This window comes from Apaloderma vittatum, unplaced genomic scaffold (genome assembly GCF_000703405.1).
Source record: "Apaloderma vittatum isolate BGI_N311 unplaced genomic scaffold, ASM70340v1 scaffold9896, whole genome shotgun sequence".
NCBI classification, from domain to species: domain Eukaryota; kingdom Metazoa; phylum Chordata; class Aves; order Trogoniformes; family Trogonidae; genus Apaloderma; species Apaloderma vittatum.
The window spans coordinates 31,391-53,873 of NW_009721243.1; the positions used below are offsets into that span (position 1 = coordinate 31,391).

General features: G+C 40.1%; 1 protein-coding gene across 1 annotated transcript in view; it reads left to right on the forward strand.

Moving 5' to 3' along the window:
- LOC104275370 (centrosomal protein of 112 kDa-like) overlaps window positions 1–22,483 on the forward strand; it is a gene marked incomplete at its 5' end in the record, with an annotated part of 109,898 nt that overhangs the window by 30,925 nt on the left and 56,490 nt on the right. The window contains 2 exons of the mRNA XM_009871301.1: window positions 11,085–11,147; window positions 14,319–14,468. Coding sequence (XP_009869603.1) covers window positions 11,085–11,147; window positions 14,319–14,468 — 213 coding nt within the window. The remainder of the gene's footprint in view (window positions 1–11,084; window positions 11,148–14,318; window positions 14,469–22,483) is intronic.

Below are 22,483 nucleotides of genomic sequence, written 5' to 3' on the forward strand. Positions count from 1 at the left end.
AGATGGCGTTTTCAGATATTAAAGAGATGCTCCAAGAGGTACTCTAACCAAAGTATAGAGTTTTCCCTAAGCAGTTAAGTTACTCTTATGCGGAATGAGAACTGCATGCTTTCCGTTAACTTACGTTGTTGGGTACTGTCTCTCTAGCTCTTGTTCTTCTCTGCCAACTCTACATTTCATTAACTACCAAAAATTGTTCCATCTTTGTCTCTAAGACCTTCTGGGAATGGGACCATCTCTGCAGCAATTCTGTAGGCTCCTACTTAGACTTCTTAGCATAATGGAGGCTTTGATCTGAGTGACGCTTTTCACTTCATTAACTTGAGCGCTAATGGCCATGGCTTCGTTTATGTGAGCATCCAGTGAACTATTTTCACAATTGTTGCAGTGATACCCTGCTTATTTACATGGGGTCAGATAGGTCAACCATAAAATGTGGACACGTATTATTCCTGAGTATAATGATACCATTAAATTGGTATCTAATTATGATGTAAATGTATGTTTTTCTCCTTGCTGAGCACGTTCAGTATCTCTACCAGTTGTCGTGCAAGCGCCATTTTTTTTAGATAAAAATTTGTCAATGTGTTTTGGGGGGGTTTTTTGCATCTATTGCATAGATTCTTTTGCTTAGGCCTTAGATATGAATAATCTAAAGAGCCTCTAAATCTTACCAAGAAGAGATAGGTGTTTACAGATGCTCTTATTTTTTTGCATTATAATCCAAGAACTGTTGTCTATGATATTATCTCTCTGTTCAAGAGGAGTAATACACTTGTTAGTTTTGTGTTGTAGAGTCTGTGTACATTTACTTACATTTGATTCTTCAACGTTTCTGACATGGTGCTTGTGATTCACCAAATAATAGTGTTAAAAATGAGCATAGCACTTGGTGGATGTTTCAGAAATTATGCCAAAAGCCTACAAGAAAAAATAAATGCATTTCAAAAAGAGAAAAGATTTATGTAAAAAAGATAGTGTATGTTAGCACAAGTAGTGTAGATTATTTTATCTGTCTTTATAATACTTTTACAGCAAATCTTGCAATAAAATTTTATTCACAGGTGAGGGAAGAAAAACAGTTTAGTCTCTAGTATGTCTCCTTCTCCACTGCTGCTTCTTATTCCTGCAAAGAAAAAGAAAGATGATAGTGGACCAGGAACGTGGTCATGGGAATTGCATCATCCCTTAGGGGAGCCATTTGGAAGTGACTGCAAACAGCAGAGCCAAACACGAAGAAAAACATGGTAGAATAATCTCAGGGATACTCTCAAATGAGACCAAACCTACTGGAGATATTTCAAAGCAATAGTTTCAGTTACTCACAGAGAGTTACTCTGCTTCTACCTCCTTAAAAACTAAAAAAAAAAAATCAGAAAAACAAACCAGAAAACAACAAGTAGGTGGAACTGTGGAGAAAAAGATGCACCCATGAGCATTGGGCTTACTTTTTGACACCTTCGTTAACGTTTAGAGAGGAGGTCAAGCACCATTGTTTGCATTCACAACTAACACCATAGGGTTAAAAATTAAAATGACTGGTGTGGTACTGTTAGGAAATGAGAACCAGACACGAAGCAGCATAATTGAGCTAAATGATAAATTATGACAAAATGTGGAATTAAAAAGATAGCTTTCAACAGGACAAGGACTGATACAATTAAGGCTCTATCACATGACCTGTCTTTCAGCACACTTGATTCACTCCCTATCACATCAATTATAGTTAGTTGGTTTAGAAGTTTGGTTGGGATTTTGGGGGTTACTTTTTAGTTTTTTAACCTACTGGTATTTGTCGGAGATATCTATCTAAGGAGTGTTCACAGGTGGAGTTTTTTGCCTTCTTTGTCTCCTGTTTCTTTTTCAAGTCCATGTCCAAGCACCACTTCTAGCTCTGCCACACCGGGACACTCACTGCTTTTTCTCAATTCTATAACTTCGAGGATGTATGTTCATAAAATCAAAACTCACAAAATCATGGAGGTTGTGGATAAGGTGAATGCTGAATTGTTACTTACCACCCAAGAGCTTGGGCATAGTTGGTGGAAACTAAGAAGAGATGGATTTAAAACTGGTGAAAGGATGTACTTCTCTGAACAACAGGTAGCGGCTGTTGGGTTTAGCAGATGGATTTCCATGGGGGTTGTGAGGGCAGGTCTTACCAGCAGGTTCAAAAAAGGATTAAACAGTTTTATGAGCAGCATGTTCATAACTAGTCATGAATGGGAATAAGCTGGGATTTAACTTCTGACTTCCCTGGCAGGGCAACTGTGGGTGCTGGGCGATACGAGGGGCCAGGTTTATGCAACATCTGGAGAGGACAGGGGGCTCGGTGGCCCAGGAGCCTGGCGCTGGAGGATGTGCCAGATGTTTCTAGAACAACTGTCCTGGTTCAAAGTGCAGGAGGCTTTTCCAGTGGCAGAATGACTATTCTAATTATTTTTTCAATGGTTTCCTGAGCCTTTCTTCACTATCCAAATGAACTGTAACACACCAACTTTATCTTGTGATACACAATTGCTTATTATTTTAACTTTATTGAATATTTTTTAAAGCCCAATTGAATCATTACCTCATTCCCCTTCCACCCCCTTTATTTTTCCACAATACTATGTGACTTGGAGAAGATTGATTGCACGTAGGGTACAGTTTCCTCTAATTTACCAAGTTAACTTATCTTTACGTCCCATAGTACATTTTAACCCTAGGAGAAACATTGGCTGTTTTCCAGTATGGTAGCTGATTGCAATGTGAGATTACTTTTTTGGGTTTTTTTAACAACTTGGCCAATTAATTTTTAGATTGTTTCAGGATTATTGAATGAGTACCACCTGGTCTGGGTGTCTAGCCAGGGCTGAGGACAGATCCCACAACCAATGCCCTGTTACTGGATCCCAGTACCAACAGCGATCGCTGCTGGTTTCACTGGGGCTCGTTCATGGTTTTCTTTCTGCAAACAACGAACTGGTGTTCGTTACTTGTAATTAGTAAGTACTAAGTGGAGTTTTCTCCTTCATCCAATGCCATGAGCTTCATGTTCTTTTCTTTGAAGTTTCTGGGGTAACACCCTCCTTACACAAAGACTTTCTCAAGCTCCCCCAGACCCAAGAATCAGCACAAGCCAAAACAAAAGCTGCCCCATGGAGAGGGTCTAGCACATCCCTGCTTAGGCCAGCATTTGGATATCTGAATATTTTACTATAGTTTTTTTTTAAAAAAATACTCTGTTATCAAGACCAAACTAATATAAAACATTTTTATTGCATATTTAAGTTGTGGCACAGTTCGAAGATGTTTACACTTATTTGCTCTTTCTTCATATTTTTATAACAGAGAATGGCTGCAGGTGGTTAGGGTTTTTTTTTCCCCCCCTTTTTGTAGGGGAAGGAGTGTTTAGGAAATAGGGAAGGGGTAAAACAATGTTATTAGTCCTTCAGAGTCTTTACTGTGAAGAAACAAAAGTGTTCCAAAACGACTTGCTTACAGCTGCAGAACGTGTTGTGGAGTAAAACCCACCTTCATTAAATGGGTGAGAAAGAATTCTAATTGTTTTGAAGTTCTTGTGATCAGTCTGCATGTGCTTCATTGTAATATGATACTAAAGTGCCTCAATTATGGTTTGTATATTTTGGTGCCAGGAGGTTTTTTTCTTATGCTAAATTATTAAGTTCTGTCAGCTGCTGGGCTGTCATATAGAGATACAGTAAATCACATTATATTTTGTCATGGATTACACAGAGCAATAAATTTGGGAACAGAGATCAAAGTAGTTTCACAATCACATCTGAGTGTAGGAGGGGTGTTTAACTTGTAGAAAATCTGATTTAGGTGAAACTGTTGCAGTTCTTGTGTGAATTTGAAATGAATTTGAATGTTTGCTTGAAAATGAATAAGGTACAAATCCCCAAAAGAGTTCTTCTGTATTTAGTTCAGAGGAGTTAATCCTGACCTACAGCTGCAGGATGGAGAGCGGATAAATAATTAAACATTGGGAATGTTAAGAGTCTCGCAATGTCTTATTTATGTTTTTAATTGCTTTCATGATTGAGCAATATATTCCATTCTCTTTTTAATTGGGACTTTGCTGGACTTGCACATAGTTAGTCATCGTCACAGTAATGCTTTCTGGCTCCGTGAAGTTGTCGTTCTTTTGGGGAAGCTTTGTTGTATTTAAAACTACAAAAAGTAATCCAGCATAATCTTGCTAAGGAACACTGATTGCTTCAGATCTTAGATTTGTTAGGGGATTTTGTCATATTTTCGCTGTTTGCCTTTCCAACTGCAGAAGCTTAACTTTGGCTGGGCTCTCATCTAGTGATGTAACTTAGTAATACCAAGTTAACTTAGCAACACCGAGTCTCTCCTTTTGTTTCCAGTTTTCCTTCTATTTAATAAAAAGATTCTATCTCAAAATGATACATACATAGGATTTTTTTCTAGCTCTTATCTTCCAAACACTTGCTTGTTATTGCCACAAAATTCAACTTAAAACAGCAATGGAGAATCTAAAAAACCTGAAATCCTTATTCCTCTATAGTCCTTTCATGAGCCTTGTAGTATGTTCTTGGCAAAAACAAAGGCGTGTAAACTCTGCTGCTACGTAATGATAAAGTGCGTGGCTCTCAGAAATCTCCGATATTGTAAAGCTCCCGTTAAGCTGCCTTAAACTGAGTCAAGTCAGGGACCGGTGTCACGTCTTGGCACGGTTGTCTTCTATTTGTGGAGGAAACTTTAGCTTTGACTTGCATCTTCAAATGTGTTTAGCAGCCTGCCCCTTCCTGATTTTACTGGGTGTCAGCTGTTCGGGCACCAAAACCATCTGGGCATGAGTGATAGAAGATATTCTGTGAACTCCTTTATGTTAGAGACCCAGAGCACCGAGCGAGCGAGGAGCCTGCGTAGCAGAGGTGCTTGGTACTCCTGATGAATAAAGGCAGCTTATAAAAACTCAAATCGTTCCCGTTGGGTGCGTGTTTTATTTGTTAAGGCTTTGAAAAAGTGAACGCCACCGCTTTTGATATAATGTCTTAAACCCACTTTATATAACCATCTTAATTTAGTGAGACAGAACACAAGAAAACCAGGAAATGTTAAAAATCATAATCCAGGCGTGTGTTTGTGCTCCAGCAGATTTAGCTGCGGGAAAACTAGGCTTCAGCACCCTAGTGTGGAGAGTGTTGCGGCCTCAGCATACTCACAATGTCTACTCACTTTGTCTTATTTGAGTGTTGAGCAATAGAAGGAACCATATCATAATACAAAAGCCACCTGCCTCCAAACTGCTCAGCCTCAATGTCACAGAACATCTTCGGATTAAACTATAATTCGCCGTCTGTCCTTTTGACGCCTGATGCGTGCGTCAGCACTGTCTCATAGGTAGTTAAGGTATTGGAACAATTTCACGTGGCAAACCTGGTCTATTAATCTGGTTTTAAAACTTTGTGTTGTACACAAAGTTTGTATTTTAGACCTAATCACGCAGTTGTTTTTGAATGAGGTGCCTGGTTCGCTGCAATATCCAACAGAAATAGGTGTTAGTGACACTGGGAAATATATGCTCAGTAAATCCATTTAGATGAAGCTAGTAATTGGGTACCAGTGTAAGGATGGTGTAACTTTGGCATCAGACTTATTGGAAGAGTTCAATGTCTTTAAGTTCTCTACGTAATTTCAGAATGATTAGAAATACACTGTTAGTTTAAATTAAAAGACTGGAAATCCAAGTTTTCGCAAAGCATGAACTGCACAAGCGGTGTTTCTGTAGGCTCACGTTAAGCACAGAATTGCAATATACTGCAGAAGGGCAATTCCCTATACAGGTAGAGTGTCAAATTCGTTTCTTTTCATTCTTGGCTTTTTCCCAATGAAAAGTACTTAGCACATGAATGAGAGGGGTTTTTTCTCCTAAGGATGTATGGTTAAAGAAAAGAAAAAGAAACTAGATTTATAGACCTACAAAAGTGGAATGTAAAACAGAATATTAATAGGATTTGTGAGTATGACAGATTGGGGGTTCTATCACTCATTTTCAAAACCCTTGAAGTCATTTAGTACTTGACTAATTATTCTGTTAACACCATTTTGGGTATTGAACTATTTTTAATGGTCTTTTGGGTGGCTCAAATCGCATATTTGAATTGGTGTGCTATTTTCGCTGTTACCCAGAGATTCAGCTTTCCGTGAGGTATCTGATGGGTGGGGAGAAGAGTAGAAAGAACAAGAGCATTGGCGCAGGAAGTCGCCCACTGTCAGGATTAGAGGCACATAAAGAAAATACGTGTTTGAGGCTTTGGGGTCGAAATGAAATTTTCATATACAATGAGATGAACTTAAAAGGTGATCTGCTAATCTCTGAAGTTTAAAAAGATACTGCGCAGAGTGTTTAACCTACTTAATAACAAAAATTGCTATGGTTAGCCATTCTAAAGGTCATTTTCTTTTGACATCTGTCAAATTACACAATCTTGAGTTTTGGTACAAAGCATAATGCTGTCAAACTTAAATAGAAATATTCCAGAATGTGGAGTGGTGTGTTGTTTTTTAAGGTAAATGGGCCCCATTTACATTAGTTCTTTGATGTTAAATTCTTTGCTGCACATCAGAGAACAGTTGCTTCTTCCCTGGAGCAAGTTTTCTTTCTTCTCCTTCCCCCACCCTTTGATTTCTTTCCTTTTTTTTTTTTTAGTTTGCTTACACTTTTATCTAACTAATTATGGAGGATCAGCTTATGTATGGCCATCAGTTAGTTGCAGGCATTTTGAAAAATGATTATTTCGTAACTAGTACCCTCACTAGATTCTTACATGTACTTTTCTCTTAGTGAATAAGGGTGTGTTTATATAACCCTCTAGTTTGCGAGTTATGTTTGTGGGAGTTGTGTTTGTTCATGTTTTGAGGAGGTCAAAATCAAATAGAAACACTACTGAGCGGGGCACAGAACTGTAAATCATAGAGATGAACAGGATTGCATGGTGCATCCTTAACTCTTACACATCTGCCCACCTCTGGCTTGCAGGACTTAGTTTTCCTACTAATTTTGTAGCAGAACTGAAATCGTAACTTTCCGTCCAAAAAATCACCATTCCAAAGCTGGAAGATAGTCCAAGATTTGTACCCTTCCAAAAAAATTCTTAACAGCTACGTTTCTGATGACCATTCCAGATGTCCTGAATGCCTCCATGGGTGGTGCTGAGCGATGAAGTTGTCCCTGTGCCGGCCAGCCCCGCAGCGCACCTTGAGCTGCTGTCGGCTCCAGAGGTGGCCGTGCCGGTGAGGGCATATGTTCCAGCAAGTGGCACTAGAGCTAAAAAGTCTCCTCTAATACATCTTATACCTTAAAACCAACATTTAAAAACTTTGTAATTAAGGTAGGACCATTGTATGTTTTTGCGGCATGACCCCGTCGTAGATCCTTTGCTCTTTTATTCTTAGTGATGCGGTTCTGTTTCATGAAAGGAAAAAGAAAAGAAGAAAATCAGACTGTGTTAGAAGAGCATCCATTAATTCCGATACCACATCTGTAGTGCTAATATCTTTTTTAATTTTTATGTGAAGTGTTCTGTTGATGTCGGTGCAATTTTGCTCAGCAACCACAATATGATGCTTTAAGGCTTGTTATAGAATTATAGTTGGCTTTTAAAACCAATTAACTGTAACAAGGACGTAATCTTTTTAATGTGAAAGTCTTCACTATGTAATGTAAAATAACTGCATGTGAAATTGTCATAATCAGATAATTTTAGCTAAAATGTGTATTAACTGTGGGAAACTAAACAGAAGTTAATTTTTGAATCAGTGGAGTTCCTCTATGACTTATCCAATTTAAACCTTTTTATTATAAAAATGGGTATTACAATTGATATTTCTGACAAGTTTTTGCCAAGCGTGTATTTCAACAGCTACTTCTCGCGCACGGAAAACTAGTTTAAGACCATTAACTACATTTGCAGCGCTGCCCATTGCTATAAAAAGACTCAGACTTTAATGAATACTGGCTGACCCTCCAAATGTTCACCTTCCAGTTGGATTCTTATTCATTATGTTTCTGAAATAGCATGTAACCTGAAAGTGGAGGAGTGCCCTTAAAATAATACAGAAGCAGCTTGTACTTCATACAACGTAGAAAAGAAGGAGCCCAGGAAACTGCTGCCTGGGTACACCGTGCCAGTTTTAACCTTCCCGTTTGTCAGGCTAAATGTAATATAAATCATCTGCGGTGTTCACTGTACACAGTTAAACATATTTACTTTGCTCTAAGTCATTCCTTAAAAAAAAATAAAAATGAAAAGGTGCTCTTTTGTGCGCAGCAGTGCTGCATCTGCCCCAGGGGAGAGTAGGTTTATGCCTCCCTAGGCTGCAAAGCAGTGGCCTGTAGTTGAGGGGTATTAAATGAGTTCAGTCATGATTTAAGAAGGAGAAGTTTAATGTTTCGGCAGTAAAAGGCGACAGTGGAAAGGAGTATTCCTGTGCATCACCATGAATTAGATCCTTCCACCTGACCGGTGGGCTGTAACTGTAGCAGCTGCCTTCTGCAGAGCTCCGCTGGTGCTGCCCACGCAGCTTGTCCTGGTGCGAGACCTGGGCAGCGTTACAGGTCTGGAGAGAAAAGCTGAAGTCAGCAGGTGGCTGTAGTTTTTAGTGCCACAGGGTCAGCATAGGCAGCTTTAGACAGCCAGAGCTGGTCTAAAAGTGGTTTTGCCATCTCCAGTGGAGGTGTTGGTAGCTCGGTACTTCTGAAACTCAGACCCCTCCAGTCTGGATATTTGGGACTGCAAGTAAATGCGAGAGTTTGTGGCTTGTTGATGACGACTTAGAAATATTTTCCTAATTGGAATTTGTTAAAGCTATTATGAGATAAAATGTTATAATTGCCTTTAAATAAACTGATAGGATATACTTTCTTTGCTTTCAGTTAGGACTAAACCACTGAAATGCATCGTATCTCTGTCCTGTCTGGCAGAGGTCATCTTGGTTCTGCTCAGTGGGAACAAGCAAGCTCTGATTTGTTTATGGAAGTTTTAAGGGTTTTTTATTATTTATTGGGATTTATTCTATGGGTTTGGGAGGTTATAAAGCTGACTGTATGAAAGATGAAGACTTTTACCCCAGGCAAGTTGAGTGAGAGCAGCTGTAACGTGATCTCCTGGGCAGTGCCTTGCCGGCTGGTGTCTCTCCCTTTCTGAGTATAACAGTAATTTATACTGTTACTGAATTCTTTTTGTTGGTTTGTTTTCCCTAGAGATAAACTGGCATTTCAATCACTTTATGATATGCAGTGGTGGTAAAATGTAATCTGAAACAAGACGACAATTCGGCGGAAAGAGCGTTAACATGGGTCAGCTTGAGTACAAAGAGAAGCGGAGCAGGCGTAGCTGCTTCTGTTTTACTGCTCTTGTCACTTGTGCAGCCCCACGATATGCCCTTCCAGTGCTCGTGGCACACACTAAATGACAAACATAGATAGAAGTGGAATTTAACTTGTCTGCTGCTCCACAATTCTTATACGTACACAGTTTTAAGCAAATAGCTAATGCTATTATCTCTATCTATTGAAAAAAACAACCAAAATGCATTCTCAAAATTATGCGCAAATGTAATAATTGGTTCTGATTAACCTTTTTCATAGTTGGTTTTTTTTTTGGTTAGTACCAACAAACTGATGGAAGACAGACCTCCATATGTTTCATGATCTAGGAATCTGAAGGGATTTGAGATCTTCAGTTGAAGTATCGTGCAAACTTTAAGATTATTTTTAAGTGGCTGTAATATACTTATATTAAGCTGCACCATCCCTAACTGCCTGCCTTGTACAGGGTGATTTGAGCCCTTGGTGGTGATTCACAAACACCCTCTGCAACTTTAAGCTCTTAAATTTATAGGCCGGTAAAATCAATAAGGCTATTTGCTTGACTGAAATCGCTGCTGTTTGCAGAAATTCAAGTTTTAGTCTTGCAACTGGATCCAAGCAGGGTTCAGAGGTTTCAGGGGGGTCTCCACGGCTTCTGTGGTCCCCCCAAAACGCGCGCTGGCACGCAGGCAGCTGAAGGGGCTGAAGGTGTCTGTGCGCCGTAAAACCAGGGACAACAGATCAAAGATGTGAACAGGAGGTCAGAGAGGTTTTGAAAACTTAATCAGCTTAAATTTGCTTCAGAACTCGACTTCGTAATATTCTGTCCCCCTAAGAAAATATTTTTCTAAGACACCTGTCCTCAGGTTTTAGATCCAAGAACACGAGAGCACTTAGCAGTTCATCTGAGGACAGCATTTGGAGACTGGTCTATTGATATAATACCGTGGCTCTTGGCAAGAAAAATAAAAACCAGAATTGTGTCCTGAAATTAAACTGAGTTTTGTTGCTGTTATTGTTATCTAGTTATTATGTAATTATTTCAGAAATTAAACCATTTGATGGAAAAAATTGATTTTCCCCAGAATTATAGAAATATTTACTTATTGGATTCCGGTATGACAAAGCAGCCTTGTTTCCAGTTCGGTTTATGCTTCATTTCTGAGTTGTGAAAAAAAAAAAAAATGCTAGGAGAAGGAAAGAGCTCTATGTCCGAGAGCTCCTGGTTGGGTCGATTTCCAGTGCAATCACCACCTTGAAGTGGGAGGGGATGTGAGATTGGGCAAGAGGCAGCTGCAGACGCCAAGCTGAGCCATGAAGGTGTCATCTGTGTCGTGTCGTTCCCTGGCAGCCTTCTCCCTCCCTTCAGAAACGAAGTCACCCTGATAAATTTGTGTGTGTTGCCTCCTTCCCCTGCCACACACACTCATTCGCTCTTCTCTGCAGATTTAAAAAAAAAATAAAATAAAAAGTCTTTATGTTTTTCTAATAATTGGCACCAGAGGTACGATTTCTCCCCTCTTTCCAGCGCTGAATCGCTGGCCCCAGATCAAAGGCAGGCCCTCGCGGTTTTTTGGCCGCCGCAGAAGGGCGTTGGAGCTGGCGTGGGGCCCGGCCGCTCGGCGATCGGCATGCGGGTGCGCTGCCAAGCGGAGGGGTCGGTGGCAAAGTGTCTGTACGCGTTCTTCATCCCGGCTAATCCCGTTGTCTTTTGTGTGTGTGTGTGTGTGTGTTTCAGGCAAACAGCCGGCTGAAGCAGACGGAGAAGGAGTGCAGTCAGAAGCTGGCTAAGTCCTCACAGGTAGGTAGCGGGAAGGCGGGAGCCTCGCCCGAATCCTTTGGATTTGGAGACGTGATGAAAAGTGTGATTATGTCTGCGCTTAAGCTTCAGGCTTGACAGTCAAGAGAAGCCATTTCCCACATCAAACATCCGGCACCTTTCTTGCAGATCTTAACCGTTTCAAAAACACAGAGCATTCCACCAACTAGAAGAAGAGGGCGGGTCTTTTGGAGTTCTAATTTCCATCTTTCTCATCTACCTGTTCATCTCCTGAGGACCAGAGAGAACTGAGCCCTCCCTCAGTGGAAGGGGAAGGCGAGGTGCCCCATCTCAACTCGTAAAATCCAGCCTTGTGTTTCGCATCACAGGATGGTGGGTGCCCACGAAGCCATCCTCATCCTCGTTACTTCGCCAGTTCAGCGTTTCTGCCCAAAAAACACTTGGAAGAACATTGGTGTTCTGAAAGCAAACTAGTTTTGATTTGAGTTTTTGTTCCTCAGAGTACTCTTTGGAACGTGAAAGATGTGTGTTGAATTTCTGCACGTACCTAAAAATGATAAGACAGGGTGGGTTTTAAATATTTCAGCTTTCGATTTGATGAACAGGCGGTGGTCAAGTGTGAGAAATGATGGAGATGCAACCAGAAGTTAAGCAGTTAATAATAAAAAAATTGCCACGAGGATTTCTGTGGAGGTGTCATTCTTCACATTCCTCCCAGCCGTGGCAGAATGACAGCCTTTTCCTTGCAAACTGTTTTCAGCTATAGTAATGATAGTCTAATAATACTCTTAAAATCAATAAAAACACTACAAAGAGTGCTTTAGAAGCCTCCAAGCTAGGCAGAGTGAGACCTAGATCAGCCTCCAAGCTAGATCAGTGAGACAATGACAAGAAATTGCAAACTATATTGCAAACACTAAAATACTTTAGAGCTCCTGATTTCAGCTTTTCAGCTCCTTTTGTGTCTCATTGTCTGTAAAATTTGCCCAAAATTTTGGCTTTAGTTATTTCACTGAAAGATCACTGGACCGTCACTTATTTTCACACATTTTTTTGAGACTCTGTGTTTTCTGCATGTTTACTTGCATGCAGAGAGGTTGTGGGGTCTCCATCTGTGGAGACGCTCAAAACCCGACTGGATGTGATGCTGAGCAACCGGCTGTGGGTGACCCTGCCTTGAGCCGGTCCCTTCCACCCTCCCCAATCCCAGGACTCTCTGAGAAATGGGAGAGAATACTCTCCGAAACGCCTTTTGAGTAATTTGTCGAGAGGGTTTTCTGCGCACGCTGTGGCCGGCACACACACACGTCACATGGCAGGGCTGTTTGGCACAATAAGGGAGTTTCACCCTGATGTCTGAATTTCTTTACTCCTGTGGGTTTGAATCAAATCCCCAAAGTTACTTGAACACAGGGTTTTTTTGTAGCTCGGTATTAATAATAGGTCAATTGCAACTTTTCTTGTGGTCGTGTTGCTGACAACATCTGTCTAATCTTACTCTCCATGGCCTCTTGGAACATTTACTTTTAACACCCACACAGAGAAGATATTTCAAGAAATTTCCTCTGAAGTTTATACAAAGTAAACAGACTTTTTTTTTTTCTTTTTTTTTTCCTCTGAAAAGTCCTGCACAAAGCAGATCTTTCTCCATCAATTCATGCTGAAATTTCTTCACATGCATTTCAGAACTCCTATGCTAGTCTGGGGTCTTAACCCAGTAAAAGCTTTAAACTTCACTTTTGTGTTATATTAAGGGATTTGTTATTTTGTTTTCTTTTTAAAAAGTAACAAAATGGAACATACACAAAGCGATAAAGGTTTGCATGGCCTCGAGTTGTTATCTTAATAATTTATATGATCCATCGCTTTCTTGCTGCATGTGCTAGGCACGTAGCAAAGCCAAATTTGTGCAAGTTGTGTCATCTCAATGATGATATAAATTGCAAAACCAGTGATACTGCTTAATTCTGCTTAAAGAGCTACACCTATCCAGGTTATCTTTAAACTTTGGCCCATTGATCTCATTAAGAGCAAGGAGCCTTCCTCTCGATTGGTGTTTTAGCTTTTTGAATATGTATTTGTTTTCAGAAAAGGAATACAGAAATATCCATGTAGGTTTTACTCATGATCTTTGTTGCTCTCTGGAGTTTTCAGGTAGTGAAACAGATAAATGAATTTACAGTGGAGTTTTAATCAGTCCTTTTCCCCTTCCACAGTGATTCTAGTATATTCATTTGTTAGAGTATTTCTTGTTATATTAGTCCTGTCCTATTAGTAGTTCTAAAAAGTCCTCATTTTTTTAAGAGCTGCGGCGTTAGTATAGTTCAGTGTTTCTCTACCAGCCAGGAGGCTTTGCAAACACGCAAGCCTGAGCACTCTGCTAGTCCCTCTCTGAACTGCCTGTGTGCTGAAGTGCTGTTAGAATTAGATTATATTATGCTGCTACAGCAGCTTAACCTTAAGCTTGAATATATACATTAAAGTCAGTGACTCTCTCGTATGTTTTAAGTGCTTTGGTGGGGGATGACTTACCTGTCAGCATAAAGTTCAGTGAACATGCCTGCAGGATCAGGTTTAGTTATGACTTTCCACAGAGATAAAAAAGGTAAAACAAGTACATTTCAACAATTCAAGAGCAAATCACGTAAAATGTCTATAAGGGTCCCAGATATTAAGTCGGGTCCCCACTGTATTGCTAAACAGAATATGCTCATTTCAGCAGCTCGGAAATTTCACTGTCAAGTTTAAATTTCAGTCTAGTATGTAAATTTGGTGGGTTTTGTGTTTTTTTTTCTCTGGAGTATCAAGCTCTAAAGTATCTCTCTAGAAAACGAACACCACCTTCGCTATGTAGATTTGCTGTACTGGTTTCAGCGCAGTGGAACACTGCAAACATGCTCTGTTTTGAAGATCACAGATGTGCTTTGTTCTCATGAGTAAATATTTTGGAATGTCGTAGTGGAAAACCCATCCAAATATTTTGTGTTCAGCAGTTTTTGTCATTCGCAGCCTTACTCTATTCCTTTTTCTCTGCATGGAGTTTCATGCTTGCTCACAGTGTGTAATATGTTAATTTAAAATATTTAGCTTGCGCAGCACAGTTTGCCAATGCCATGCTTGCAGTGAGTATAAAAACATGCAAAATACATGCCTTTTACTGACGAGAGATTTAGCATGCTGTTTTCTTTTTAGATCATAGCTGAACTTGAGACAACCATTTCCTCTCTGACAGAGGAGAACAGCCGGCAGCAGCTTGCCGCAGAGCAGCGGCTCCAGGAAGTTGTACAAAAGTTTGAAGATAAGAAGCAGCAGCTGATTACAGATAATGACAGAGCAATCAAGGTAATCTGGGGATTTTAGTCACTGATGCTACTGGCTGCCTGCGTGTAATTAAAAGTTCTGCGGTGGGCAGATGAATGCAGGTATCGTTCCTGTTCGCACAGCGCTCACTAATTCCATTCACTGGACCTGGACTTTGATGTAGCTGATGACTCAGGCTCTCTTTCCTCTCCTTGATCACACGTGTGCCTGCGTGAAACGTTGGGGTTTGCTGAGTCTGATCCATCCATTTCAGTCACATACTTGAAACTTTCCGGTTCTCTTTCTTTTAATACTGACTCGGATACTTTATGGTTGGCCTCAGTGATCTCAAAGCTCTTTTCTAACCTAAGCGGTTCTATGATTCTATGATTTTAACAAATCTTCAGCAATTTTATACAGTGCTTTCAGTACTTGGGGAAAAAAAAAAAAGGTGAAAAATGTGCAGGCTGAGTTGCTGCCACCTGCGAGCCAGCAGTATGGCATGGGCTCCAGCTTTCATAAGGCAATCACACCTTTTGTATTTAAGGCAACAGTGAAGGAAAGCACGCTCTTCAGTTCCACTGAAAACCAAAACTCTACAAATAGAATAAAATATTATTTGTACCTTTTTTTTCATTACATTTCTACGTATTTTGCATCAGAGTTGCATTCTCCAGTCTTTTACAAAGAAGCTTTAAGAGACTGTGGGTTCTGAATATTCAGGCTCTATTCCTTGCTGCTTTGACACCCTACCTCAGAGCAGCAGCAGAGAATCCCACCTGCAGAAGCAGCAAATTATTTTTTAAACATTATTCCTTTCAGAGTTGTAAAGAGGAATGGAAAAGTTTTGAAAGTATGTGATCTGCTAGGGTTGACAATGACAACACTTCATTAAAAGTTGTACAGAAGAAGGAAATTCCTTTCTTTGTTTGTAAAGACATTTACTAGTACCAAACAATTACGTTGTTAAATCTAGAAACTCATGAAAAAATGAACTCGTACAGGTTTTCCAACTTTTTCTGCTGAAAAGAAACCATGGGAGTTTTCACATACTGGAGCCTACCTGATGTTCAAGTATGGTACAATTAACATTGTCCTCTATAGTTGAATGATTTGCATAACGAAATTAGATTGACGATACTATTTCATCATCTGCAGTCGTATTTTTTTCCTTTCTTTCACAAATTGTTTAATGATTTGAGTAGTCTTGCCTTTATTTGTGTGTTTGTTGAGGAACAGGGTTGTGTTTCTCATCATTCTTTAGTCTCTTCTGTCAAAGGTGTAACCATAAAATGTTGACTATAATCTGTTACCCAAACCAAATCACCAGAGGTAGCTTTTCTTGTTACTAGGCTCTGAAAACAGAACATAGGTAAATCACATTATTTTGGGGTACAGGTGAATTTTTACAACTTAAAAGAACGGACTGTTTGTAGTTCTTATCTTTTCTGGTGGCCATCTAGATATACAAAAACCCTCTAACAGTGGAATAGTCTTCTGTATAGTCAGAAATATTCTGTAATTCAAGTTATCACTCATGATACCTTCTTGAATTACATATTTGAAAAAATGAGTTGAAGACCATTTAACAGCTTTTTTCTTAGCACCCGGTGCAAATGCTACTGTTGAATTTATGGGTTCACTTGAACTAAGAAATTACAGGAGTTGTTATGCTTTGGGGCTTTGGGTTCTTGAACTTTGTTTTAGTGTCATTAATATTGAACTTTTTTAAAAAAAAATTCCTTTGAAACCAGTGATTCAATGGAAGTTTACTGAAAGCCAGATACCCAAACAGAAAACTCTTAGAAAGGTAAACTGATGTGTATACTTCTGGAAGCAGAAAGAGATGTTTTTAATATTTGATCATGTAGTACACAAAAGAACCACATGTATTCTGGACGAGCATATATAGAAATAGTTTACTTTTTATTAACCTGGGGCCGAAAGAAATGGTTTTGGTGAAAGTGTAATCCTAGATGTCCTGAAGATGGGGAACAACATCTAACCTAGGGCAAGCTGAAGACCTTGAGGGATGATTAAAGAAACATTCTAAAACCAAAGCAATTCTTAGTATAGCTTAAACCTTTGAGAAGATTTAATATAGTATAAGCTATATCGTTAAAAAACGGGCATTTGCTAAATGTAACATTGATTTAAACTAACATTGAGGAACACGCTGCAATTTCCTTTATATGGTATTGAGTGACTTCCTGTAAGACCTTCCAATTATTATTTCCTTTCAAAGGGAGAAATACATTTTTACAGAAACCAACTGGCTCTCAGAGAAGTTGCGGATTTAGTCAGTAAAGTGATATCCAGATGTGGATGCCATAATACGTGATTTTGATGTTAATTCAAATTCCTGACTCTCTTTGCTACTTAAGAATTCTAAGTTGTTAATATTTTGCAATTGTATCTACTTCCTTAATCTTGATTTTTCTGTAAATAGTATCCTAAACATTAGTGAAAAAGAATAAATAAGACTTGTAAGAACATTTTGCTTCTTTCAACAGCCTAAACACCCAACCTGAGCAAGGTTTGGCGTCAGATGGCCTCAATTTGGATGAATTTGAGACAAATGCTTAAAATACTTGGCGTTCTGTGTTCCGCCGTGATTTGTCTGGCCCAAGGGCAAGTCAGACTTTGTGCTGTCATAGTCATAAAATCAGGATAAAACGTTGGCTCATCGCATCCCTTTCTTGTGGCTTACAAGGTAACCGACGGGGATGCCGTCGCGTTGCGATGTCTGGCAGCCCAGAGCTGAGGGGCCGTGGTGTGACCGGGCTGTGTGACTCCCGGCGTGCCTGTTGGCTGCTGGTGAGTTCGAGCCTGTTGGGATTACGACAGTGTTGGCACAGAGGGCGATCGCCAAAAGCACAGCTTGCCCTTGAGTGCTGCGTAGAGATCTTTGCTTTGAACTTGGCCAGCACTTCTTCGGAGCAGAGCACGAGGACAGCGCCTTGGACCTGGCACGGGGCAAGTCCGGCTCACCTGGTCTCCGCGCCATGTCTCTCCTGTGCTGTGCTTACACTTCAAAGATCAGGAACCATTGGTTTAGACCACAGGATTAGTTGAGAGCACAATTATATTAATGCCCTGCAGATGCTTGGAAAAGCTGCTTAAATTGCCATGTCCGTTAACCCATTTGTGGTGCTTTAGCCTGGGATTGCAGAAGGCACCCTCCGGTGAGGGTTTGGGTCCTGAGCTCCTGAGAGCGGCTGTGCGGGAGCTACATTGGTCATCGAAGTGTACCATAAACTTATTAGGGCTAAATTTAAACTGGCTTTCTTGCATCCCGATAGCAATCTAGCCACAACAACCCGGAGCTCGATACAAATGGTTGGAGCATTTACCCAACTGTGCCGCTGCTTTTGGCAGCGGTTACTGGCTGGACTTGGCACCAGCGTAAAGTTGGTTGCGTTGTAGAGATACCTTGAGGTTATTTATGAAATTGCAGCCTAAAGGTTTGTTGGTTGTTCGTTGTTGTGGTTGGTTGGGTGGTTTTTTTATGAAATCCTTTTGGATTCTGGGATTGAAAGTGCAAAACAGTTCCTGGGATTGGAACTGCAAAACATGTTCAGAGCCTTTTAATGTAACGTCGATGGCCAAGTGAGGTCTCCACATCAAAACATAGATTCTGGAAATGGATGACGGAGAGCACGCAGTGACAAACCCACAACAGAAGAGGGAGAAAATGATGCTTTTCTGCCAGAGGAACCACAGTTGTTGTTTGGCCCCTATTACAGATTCTAGGATTCTGTTATATCCCCTGAATTAACACCAAAATTTCATTAGTAAGACGTGGTTTGAAGATGGCGTTTTTCAACACTTTGTGTGACAGCCAGCTTATGGTCACAATAATTCTGTTAATAAATAAGACTTAAAAGTTTTCTAGGAAAGAATGTCATAAAATAGGGTTCCCTTTCATGCGAAAAGTTTCAAAACAGTTGTTTTTCTTCGTTATGTTTAAAAAGAGGGGAAAAAGAAATAATTATTTTATAGCCATAGCAGAACAAAGGAGAAGACTTGTGGGTTTAAATTATCTGGGCCTATGTGGGCATTGAGTATTCTCAACATCATATGTTTGTTAGATGCTGTCGTATCTGGGAGCAGAAAAATATTCCTCTACGCAAAGGCTGGTCTGAGGGTGGAATTTCCAGTGCAATTATAACAAAATACTTGCTCTGCTGCTGTTATGCTCGAGTCAGTCCTTGTGTGGGATACTCGATTTCCATTTAACAAGGAATACTCGATTTCCATTTATTCTGGGATACTGTTTCCACAGGGTGGGAGTTACATGGATATCACTCTATTTTGGCGTGTCTTGCCAGCAAATTACCCCATGAAGAGCGTGTGTGCTCTCCTGGGTGTGCTTGTTACGAGAGGAGAGGCGTCAGAGGGCACAAAGCCTAAGTTGACCTGATCTGGAGCACAGGGAAGGGGCATTTTTGGTCCTGTTAAGTGAGTCCTAACTCGCTCTCTTCTCCAGCATCCACTGGTGGAGTAGGGTTAGGTGTCATAATCTAGACAGCTGTTGAATAGCTGCATAATTAACTTTTGTCAATAAGATCCACATAATTTATAAGCTTTAAAAAATATTTTACTGTATTTTTTATTTTAACTTGGCTGAAGGTGGAGGGGTTTTTTGGGCTAACAGTGCCTGAAAAAAAAGAGGTCAGCATTTCACTATTGAAGCTGACACCGACTCATGTCTTATGAGACATCTGGTCAGAACACGCATTACTGTTTGTGATGGTTCGGTGGCCACAGGCATGCCAAATTCTGGCAGTCGCTGCAGGTCTTCAGAGATGTGTATGTCACAAAGTTCTCCAGAGGGATCTCAAATCCACCTGATTGCTTTTGTGGGTAAAAATTTCCGTGATCAACCATTTGGCACGGGGAAATAAAGTGTTTTAAGGGGCCATCTTGATGTTAAATACATGGAGTCATTTTTCATGGATCTCTCTTTCTTTGTTGATGACTTTAGTCTATAATAATACTAAAAACTCTACAGTGTCTTTTACTAGCAGGGAATTACAAGACACCAATATTTGTACCTTAGCATTGTAAAGCAGGCATTAAAATTTACCAGGCAAATAATACTGTCTTGTTCATAATTTCCTATATTCTGTTTAATCAGCAAAAGAAGTCAGGTCTTCCAAAAGGGAGAGCTAAATGAAATCTGCAGGTCTTTTATGGTTTTGCTTTCTCTTTTACATGGAGTCCAAACTCTGAGGCACTTGTTTTCCACCGCATGTGTTTTTATGAATACTAGTTTCAGCCAAATTTTTTCTTTTAGAGGAATGAAGGTTTAGCCCCAAGCTTTTCAACTGCTTCTCGTGCTCTGTCTCTTGGCTCCATTATGGGGTTATCTTTAAAAGGCTCTATTGACACATTGATTATAAGTGGAAACAAAAATAGGCTGCCTTTTGTGTTAAGGTTAGATAGTTATTGATCACAACTGGAATTCTTATTTAAAAAGTCCTCTCTCCTTGTCAAAATCATATCTCTCTTTCTGTTGCCACAGGGATTATTTTGTTGTCTGAGGCATAGTACCTTCTCTTCAAAATTACAGAGTTTCAGATGTTTGGCCAATCAGGCAATCCGAGCGGCTGAGCATCTGTAAGTACTTTAGAATATCTTTGACATGCTTTGTGAGACAAAGAATTGAGTCATCTTTCTTTCCTGCAGCAAGCTTTGCACTCTGGCATTTTTCTTGACTTTTCATGTCTCAACACATTGAAGAACTTACTATGGCCAACAGCAAAATCATACTTACAAGTTTTATAAAAGACTAGAACTAGTGCTTGCCTAGTCCTCTGAACTGCAGTCCAGTTATATCCAGCAGGGTTAAGAGTTTGTATTTTTACTTTATCCTACATTATCATTGTCGTTCTCAGTGTTTTGCTTTCCCTCCAGAAGGCACTTTGCTGCATGAGGTGCTTTTCATTCTTTTTAAGCCCTAGCAGGGGTGCCACCTTACATCTACCAGTCTCCAAATTATGGAGTTAAAGATTCCATTAATGCGTAACAAAATATAAAGTCTTATATAGCTAAGCTATCAGTTTCTTTTAATGAGATGGACTACACTAATTTTGCACTGGGGAGATGACAAAAAGGAATTCAAAGCAGGCCATAGGATTCACTGCTTTTAACTGACAAGACAGGAGTAATAACACTGAATGGGGTCATGGATAGTTAGAAAGGTACAGAGAAAACTCTTATTAGTGAATGCTCAGTAATGCTGACGTAAGCCTGCACAGGTAATAAAGAAGTGCAGGCAGTGTTTATCACTGTAAGAAAATGAACATTAGCTTTTCTAAGGCTGCTGTGATGGTTACAGTTTACTGTTGCATTTCAAAGACGTTTCACTCTCCAGATAGCACAGGGACTTTTCTGTGGAGAGGCAGAGCTGGGGAGATACCCAGGAGTTACGAGGCAGACTGCCCGGGAGGAAGAGCCTGTGGAGGGAGAAGAAAAAAAAAAACAAAAAAAGATGAAGATAAAACCAAGTGTCTAACGTCTTCCAAACACAGGGCATCTGTAAAACAGTCTGTGCATAGCACTGTGTAGACTTTCCAAGGGCTGTTCTTTGTTCCAGTTCCAGTGAGTTCCTGGAACACAGCCTCCTTCCCTGCTCCTGGAACAGCCGTGACTGCAGGGCTTCTCCAGCCGTGTAGGTGGAAACACAATATGTGTGAACCGTATATTCAACCAACAAAAGATTGCTGGAGAAAATGACATCTTCAAAGCAAACCTTCCATAGTCTACAAGCATTTATTACTCTGTAGTAAAGATTTTTAAAGCCTGGCACAGTAACACAAGTTGCAGGGTTTGGCAAAAAGAGATTTGGGGATGTGGACCTGGTGTACTTATCCACATATATTTCCCTTAGATATCTTTCTTACGGCAGGACTCGTCCCAGGAGTGAGCCGAATTAGCACCAGATTGCACTGGCTGATTCCAGCATGCCTATACAATTTCCAGTATTTCTGTAAACATTTTTTTGCAAAACTGTATGTTCTAATGTAGGTGGCTTTTGGTTTTGTGCTAATCATGGTGCTGGCTGCTCCAGTGGTTATCAGCAGGAGAGAGTTTCAACTTTATGCATTAAGACTCATGCCAGAATGAGTGTTGACTTTAGAAATCTTCAGATTCCATTTAGAATTTTCTGCTGGCTCTCCAGCTTTACATGTAACTGAAACTCAAGCAGATCAAATATCAGAGTGGTTTTTGTAAAAATGACTGGCTAACATTTTGGAATGGCAGATCACAGTGAAATAAAAATATCTTTGTTAAACTTACCATTTTCATAATAGTTGAGCTTTTCTTAAGCGTAACAAGAGAAACCTGGTGAATCTGATACCTGTACAGGGTAACTATTTACCAATATTTAAAGGCAGGGTAGCAGGAGCATCAAGTGTTCAGTAGCACTCTTAGAGTTTTTGGAAGGTATTGCCTTTATTTTCTATAACAAGAGTGGGTTTTTTTCTATACAGAATGAAAATACCGATTGTTTCCTTAGCATTAGAAGATTAGTTACAAAGAGCTACTAGAGGAAAGCAGCCAACGCTGCCATATTTCTGCCACTTTCTTGCATCAGTGGAGTTGAGAATAAAGGAACTTTCCAAGTTTTACAGTACTGTACTTGAAAAGGAAGAAAAAGTATGCAGCGACTTTTATCTGTGTATTCGGTAGATCAGATGGCAAACTCGCCCAGGCAGCCTAGCAGGGAGCAACTTCTGCTTTGCTCAGTAAGCCCGGAGTGGTGTGAAGCGGCACCAAGTACGACATCAAAAAGCTACAAATATGCATCGAGTGTAAAGTTTGGGGTTTTCAAAACATCTGTCTAATTAGCACAACTTGTGTAGTTGTGAGTTCTAGCTCTGACTTTCTCGCAGTTTCATGCTCAGCAGAAGTGGCTTTTTATCTCAAAAATTTATGTAAGAGGCTAAAGCTACAAATACTGTCGCCAAACCTGACCCTTTGGATCCTTGATACAAACCCACGCTGTTTTCTTCTCGCATCGATCGCCCTGTTGTGCCCAGCTAGAAAAT